This window comes from Vipera berus (assembly GCF_964194415.1).
Source record: "Vipera berus genome assembly, chromosome: 11".
NCBI classification, from domain to species: domain Eukaryota; kingdom Metazoa; phylum Chordata; class Lepidosauria; order Squamata; family Viperidae; genus Vipera; species Vipera berus.
In genome coordinates this window covers 2,274,924-2,282,156 of record NC_138214.1, presented here as the reverse complement: position 1 = coordinate 2,282,156, position 7,233 = coordinate 2,274,924, and the positions used below count along the sequence as shown (strand labels likewise).

The following is a 7,233-nucleotide window of genomic DNA, read 5'->3' as shown; positions in this document are numbered from 1 at the left end:
GGAGAAAAGATGTAGGGTAGGAAATGCAACAATTAAGAAAGGGAAAAGGTCAGCTTACCTGGATTTAATAGAGAATATTTGTAGCTCAGGGTTGAACTGTGGCGTCCTTGGTGCTCTCTGAGCTGGCTGGTTTCCTGGCAGGCATTTCATGATCCAAGTAGGGAACCTCATCAGTCCCAGAAAGGAATGGGGTTTGAGGAGGACGACTGTGGGATCCGTGGAGCTCTTCTGAGCTTGGTGGTTTCCTGGCAGGCATTTCATTACCAGACTAGGTGACATCATCAATGCTAGAAGAGAGTGAGGTTGGCAGAGGAGGAGGAGGAGAATGACAAAGGCAACAACTGTGGAATCTTTGGTGCTCTCTGAACTGGCTGGTTTCCTTGCAGACATTTTATTACCCAACTAGGTAGCATTATCAGTGCCAGAAGGGAGGGGAGTTTGTGGAGAGGAAAAGGAGGACTGTGGAGTCCTTGATGCTCTCTGAGTTTGGCTGTTTTCTTGCAGACATCTGATCACTCATCTAGGTAACATCCTCCATGTTGGCTATCCTAGAACTTTTTCCATGTTTTTTCTCTCTCTCTAAAGTGCCTGGGAACCCTGTAATCTATCCACCTTCTCTATACAATCACTTGGAATCCATTGCTACTTTCCAAGGTTGCTGTGGGTCACATGATACTAAGGGTGGGGGCAACAGGGAGGGGGGTGGTCTTTGAGAAAAGGTAGGGTAGATAAGTGAGGAGCAATTGGGGTGAGTTTTCCCCCATGCTCTCAAATCACATCATTATCCGGCTATGACTTATTCAGCAAGTGCCTGCCATCCAGAACAGGGAGCAATGATAAATTGTTTCTAAACCTGGCTTCTCTATAAAAAAAAGCTCACTCAAAACAAACCCTGGCTTTGTTCAATGCCTGAACCCAGTTTGTTCCTGTGCGGTAGGAAAGCCAAGATGCATCCTTCATTTCAACCATCGCCCTCTCTTCTCCGGGTGATTAATTAATAGGAACAGAAGAATCCAGCTCCCAGAATGGCTCAGATCTTGGCTATTCTTTTAAGGATGCAACAGTTAATATTGGCTGGGCTGTGCAGAGAAGGCGGTTGTGTTTCCCCACCATGCCAGCCTTCTGCGAAATGAATGGCCGTAATTGAAAAAGCAAGGCACTACACACAGAGAGAGTTTACAGAAAGAGGTGTTGTCAAGAGCAGAGCCCCCCCCACACACACACTCATTCTCACATCCCTTACAGGCTAAGCTTCTATTGTGTGTCCTTGCCAGCTAATTTCTTCCCTGATCAAAAATCCACCCCCCACACACACACACTTTCTCTGAAAATGTAGTAATAACTAATTTATCCCGTGGGCCTGCCATTCTGTAGCTTTTCCTTTATTTACCAAATTGTTATGTCTGCCTCTGCTCTTCCTCTCTGGAAGAGAGAAAGAAAGAAAGAAAGAAAGAAAGAAAGAAAGAAAGAAAGAAAGAAAGAAAGAAAGAAAGAAAGAAAGAAAGAAAGAAAGAAAGAAAGAAGGAAAGAAGGAAGGAAGGAAGGAAGGAAGGAAGGAAGGAAGGAAGGAAGGAAGGAAGGAAGGAAGGAAGGAAGGAAGGAAGGAAGGAAGGAAGGACATTTTCTCCAGATAAGATAGATACATTCTGGAGCGCTTAAAGTTGTGAGAAGTCCTTGATTCTCTCTGAGCTTGGTTGCTTTCTTGCTGATGTTTCATTGCCCAACTAGGTAACATTAACAGCCCTTGGGATCACACCTCATTAGGACCAGCACTGATGACATTAACTAATTGGGTCATGAAATGTCTGCATTTCAACCCTGAGCTACAAATGGTACTTAAAGTTGTGTCCTTGCCTAGAAATGAATCGGGTGGGGTGACCTTGAAGTTCTCTTCCTGAAAAGGGAAGGTAATTTCCTCCCTCTTTGAATGGACTTGACTGGCCAATGGCTCCTTCTTTGAGACAATGTCAACTCAATGTCAATACTTCTGATTTCTGTAGACCAAGCTGGTCTCAGGGTCCAAGAATGAATTTGTCAGAATGATAAGGCCAGCTTTATTATCCCAAAGGTGCTTTTTCAAACGGCAACCGGGCTTTAGTTTCTCCTTGAAGACGTTTCACTTCTCCTCCAAGAAGCTTCTTCAGTTCTGACTTGGCTAAACCTGAAGAAGCTTCTTGGCTGAGAAGTGAAACGGCTTCAAGGAGAAACAAAGAAAATCCAGTTGCCTTTTGAAAAAGCACCTTTGGGACAACCAGGACCTGGATGACTGAGCATCTCCACAGGCAGACCATTTTCTTAGCTTTGCTTTCCATGCCTTGCTGAACACAACGGACTGAATTTACACAACATGCTGAACAAACTTCAGAATCGCCCAACCGACTACACCACAAACCAGTAAATTATATCACATGTCTTCTCTGGTTGTAGGACCTGGAACAGCATTCCCACCCCCACCCCCAGAAAATATCCAGATCTCCAACTTGGTAGCCTTTCCCGAGACTCTAAAAGACCAAGTTTTTTGAATCCAGGATGTGAAATCAGCCCTCTGGATCCATTTGTGAGATCTTTCAAAATATCGGTTTTGTCTCGTTTTTCTTTGAACCCCTGTCCACCACCTGGCAGGATTTGTTGAGAGACCGACAGCTCTATAAATTCTTCCCCCAAATAAATAAACGGAGGGGGTTTCAATCCACTTCCGCATGGAGGGACTCACCCAGGACCGTCCCTAGGCTGCTACCTTTCTAGCTGCAAGTATACTGCTCAAAAGAAAAAATAAAGGGAACACTTACCAACACAATGTACTGTATTTAATAGGATGTCTTATTTTCTGTTCCCTGTATTTTTTTGAGCAGTAAATTTTGCTCCCATTTCCGATTATTCATCCCTTCCAGCCAGGGGCCTCTTCTCCAGAACTCTCTGCCCTTCCTCAAAGGGGGGGGGGTTGAACTTTGCCTGAAGCATGTTCCAAAGAGGGCTGTTCCTTTGAAGTTATTTTAGGGGTCCTTCTCTTTGGAAGAGTCCGTTTGTTTGTTTGTTTTTTCAAAAAATAAAAGTGAAAAATTGGAAGCAACTACAGGTAGTCAAGTTACAACAGTTCAGAGTTGCTCAAACTCCCAGGGACCAAGTGGGAAGGTGGCGGGGGGGGGGGGGATAGGTGCTACCTGTAAGCGGCCCTGCTGGAAAGGAGCGACACGCGTCTTTTCCTCAGGGATCAGATCCCCACGTGTTTCCTAACCGCGACGCATCCGCCTGTCCGCTCCTACTCCTAATTTTCTCCGATCCTCCTTCCCGCTCCCGACCCTCTCCGAGATAACTCTTCCCACGGCCCCCGATTAAATAAACCCCCGAGTGAAATTCGCAGCTACCGTTCCTCTAAATGAATTTCCCCGGCGAAATGATAAACCACGGGGAATAAAAACCCTGAACGAAGAAATGATAGGCTTTTTTTTGGAAATTATTTTTTTGCTAGCCTCAACTCTCCCCTCCCTTCAGTATTCTCTCCTTATGTTATGGGGTGGGGGGAAAAGATCGTGAGAACGGCTCCGTGTCACTCCAAACACCGCTTAAATTTAATCCTGGCTTGTTGGGGGTGGGGAAATGACTCTGGCAAGATTCACAGGACCCGGGAATTCGTCGGCCCGGATGTGTGAATGCGACCCCTGGGATGCGGGGCTGCAGCCCTCCCTGCGACTGAGTGGACTTCCTCTAAAGTAAAACTGAATCCCCACCCGACCCCCAGTCGCTACCCCCGCCCCCCGGGAGAGGAGGAAGGAGGTTTGGAAATGGCACAATTGAAAAGCTTTGCACCATACGCTACCGCCGTCGCCCCCCTCCCCTCCCCCCCCGGAGGGCCCGGGAGGAGGAGGAGACCCTGCGCCTTTAAGACTGGCGCGCTCGCCTGAAATTCAGCTAGCTTCGCAGGTGTGGGTGGGGGGGGGAAGATGGAAGAGAAGTGGGGAGGCCCCCGTGATTGACAGCCCCCACAAAAGTTTCCTTTCTCTTGCGCTGAGAACCGCTGGGTGGTTGCCATGCAAACGGATTTCCCCCCCTTTAAAAAAAAAACCAACCCACCAACGCCGCCGCCGCCGCCTCCTCCTCTTCTCCCTCCCCCCGCCCCGGTCTTCATCCGCAGGCAGTCAAATTGGGTGGTTTGGGGGGGGCATGGAAGAAGGGACATTCAGAAGGCTGGCAGAGTGAGGGCGACGTGGGGGAGCAATGAACTCTGGCGTGCTTGGCTGAAGCCACCCCCCCGGTCCCCTCAATAGTCCCTCTGTTGCCTTCCAGAGTTTGGAGAGAAAGCGGCCTTGGCTTCATTGAGGCTTGCTTATTCCGGGGGGGGGGAGGTGGGGGCGAGCGGCCTTTTTCCCACGCGCTTTTGGGCAACCTGGCAGATCGAGGTGTTTTTTTTTAAAGGAGGTTGGGAAGCCAGGCCAAGCTTTGGGGTCACTGTTCTGTCCCCTTCCTTACACACACAGAGCTTTAACGACCCCCCTCCTTGCACACGTAATTCTGCCACCACCACCCCCCAATCCTCCAAAAAAAAAATCCTCCTTAACTCTTTGCTGTGCTGGAAAAGGAGAAGGCGGCGCGCCTTGCAACCAACCTGGGCGCGGGCGCTTTCTTCTCTCCCTTTCGTAACCCCCTCCCCTCCCCCCACCCCACGCACACCATTCCAGAGCGCTACCCTCCTCCTCCTCCTCCTCGCCCCACGCAGCAAAAGTTACATTCCCGGACTTGGAACGAATTTTCTCGACTTTCTCATCCGTGGAAGGGCCGTTTCGCAGCTGTGGGAAACTCCGAGCCAAAATGGTCAGATTCTGGTTTGGGTTCTTGATTCGAATAAAGGGGTCCTTTTCATTCTTACTCCTCTCCCCGCCTCCCCACCCCCAGAAAAACAAAGTCTGGGGAAGCTGGAAAAGGATCTGGAAAGCCGCGTTTGGCTTCCCGGATTCTCCTTTAGGGATGTCGCAGGTGGAAAGTTGGTGTCCCTTTTAAAACAGGCTGGGAGAGAAAGGACAGTCCCTCCCAGAGAATATTTGATGTGCGCAGTGGAAAACTTATTTATTTTTTTTTCCTCCGCACTACCTACTTCCCAAAAGAACCGAAATTCAGAGAGAAACGAGCCCATCAGGCTTGGAAAACGTTTGTAGGAAGTAGGACAGTCCCTCCCCCCCCCAGCCATTCACACAAACCAATGTGATTTTCCATTCTTCCGTTCGTGTTTGGGCTGCCTTAGGTGAAGGCAGAACGCTCGAAGCGGCTTCTATAACTCAGGATATATGGTAGGTCTCGGTGCACGGACACGCAGGACTCCTGCCTGCAAACTGTGGGCAGACCCTCCCCCCCCCACACACACGCACTCTACCAACCCCATCCGGGGTCTTCTGCTGCCCCCTCTCTGCTGCTGTTGCATTTTGGGGAGGGCGGACGCGTCGGAGGGAGCTAGCGGCTTTCCTCAAAGTTTGCAGGTTTGGCCTGGGGTGGGGGGAGCCTCGTCCAGCGTCGGGGGGGGAGGGAAGGGTGCTGCGCTTTGATTGGTCGCCACCTCCTCATTTATAGGCCGTCAATCAAACGGCACGGCGAGAAGGCCGTTGCTGGGCTGTGGGGGAGGGGGTAGGCTGGCTGGTTGGCCGGACTGAGTTTGGGCACCGTCGGAAGAGCCAGCCAGAGTCGCCGCAGCCGGGCCGGCCTGCCTCGTTGCTTGCCGAGAAGCGGAGAGCGGAGCGGACCCCTCGGAGATTTTTTTTTCCCTTGCGGGGCTTTTCTCGTGGACTCGCCTTCCCTCCTACTGGCCGCCACGCTGGCGCATCTCCTGCCCGCCCCGGCGATGTACAGCTTGCTGGAGACGGAGCTCAAGCCGCCGCAGGGCAACCCCGGTGGCGGAGGCAACGGGGGTCCCGGGAGCGCCGTCAAAGGAGGAGGAGGAGGCGGTGGAGGAGGAGGAGGCGGCGGCGGGGCCAACGCGGCCGGCCCGGACCAGGACCGGGTCAAGCGTCCCATGAACGCCTTCATGGTGTGGTCGCGGGGCCAGCGTCGCAAGATGGCCCAGGAGAACCCCAAGATGCACAACTCGGAGATCTCCAAGCGGCTGGGCGCCGACTGGAAGCTGCTGAGCGACGCCGAGAAGCGGCCCTTCATCGACGAGGCCAAACGGCTGCGCGCCGTCCACATGAAGGAGTATCCGGATTACAAGTACCGGCCCCGTCGCAAGACCAAGACGCTGCTCAAGAAGGACAAGTACGCACTGCCGGGGAACCTGCTGGCTCCGAGCGGCGGTCCCGGCGGCGGCGGCGGCGGCGGCGGGGTGGGCGGCGGCGGCGGGGTGGGCAGCCCGGTGGGCGTCGGGCAGCGCCTGGACTCGTACGCGCACGTGAACGGCTGGCCCAACGGCGCCTACGCCGCCGCCGCCTCGCTGATGCCCGAGCAGCTGGGCTACGGGCAGCACCCGGCCATGGGCAACGCGCAGCTCCAGTCGCTCCACCGCTACGACGTGAGCGGCCTCCAGTACAGCCCCATCATGTCCGGGGCTCAGCCTTACATGACGGCCGCCGCTTCCAGCTACAGCATGGCCGCGGCCGCCGCCGCCGCCTACGGCCAGCCGCCGCCGTCGAGCCACGCCATGAGCCTGGGGACTATGAGCTCGGTGGTCAAAGCCGAGCCCAGCTCGCCGCCGCCGGCCATCGCCTCGCACTCGCAGCGGGCCTGCCTGGGCGACCTGCGCGACATGATCAGCATGTACCTGCCGCCCGGCGGAGACGCGGCCGACCCGTCCAGCCTGCAGAGCGGAGGACGCCTCCACGGCGCCCACCAGCACTATCACCAGAGCCCCGCCGGGACGGCTGTCAACGGCACCGTCCCACTGACTCATATCTAAGAGCCCGGAAAGCGCCCACCGCCGCCCGCCCCCGAGCCTGACTGCTCGCCCGCCCGCGGGCGCCCCGTCGAGGCTCCCGCCGCGGGGCTGCCAGGTTGCCGGCTTGCCGCCTGCGCTGGGAGACTCCGCCGACGCCGCTGCTGCCGACGTCTTTCGAGGAGACAACCCCCCCACCCACGACACCCCCCCCCGGTTGTTTTGTTCCCCGCCTGCGGAGAGCCACGTCGGGCAGACAAGGAACTTTTCTTTCTGCCTTTGGGTTGGTTTTTCACGAACGCGTAAAAAAACCGAAAAACATGACATTTCTTGTCTGGCTTTCTTAGAAGCACCGACTGACTGTTTTTAAGAAGAAGAAAAAA

The 7,233-nt window shown here is 54.0% G+C and overlaps 1 protein-coding gene across 1 annotated transcript; it reads left to right on the top strand.

Annotated features, from left to right (window-relative positions):
* Nucleotides 1-5,827: 5,827 nt before the first annotated feature.
* SOX3 (SRY-box transcription factor 3) lies at nucleotides 5,828-6,874 on the top strand (the record flags this gene model as incomplete). Its single annotated transcript, XM_081336948.1, has 1 exon — nucleotides 5,828-6,874. One exon carries the CDS (start codon nucleotides 5,828-5,830, stop codon nucleotides 6,872-6,874), a length of 1,047 nt encoding a protein of 348 aa, XP_081193074.1.
* Between the last annotated feature and the right edge of the window lie 359 nt (nucleotides 6,875-7,233).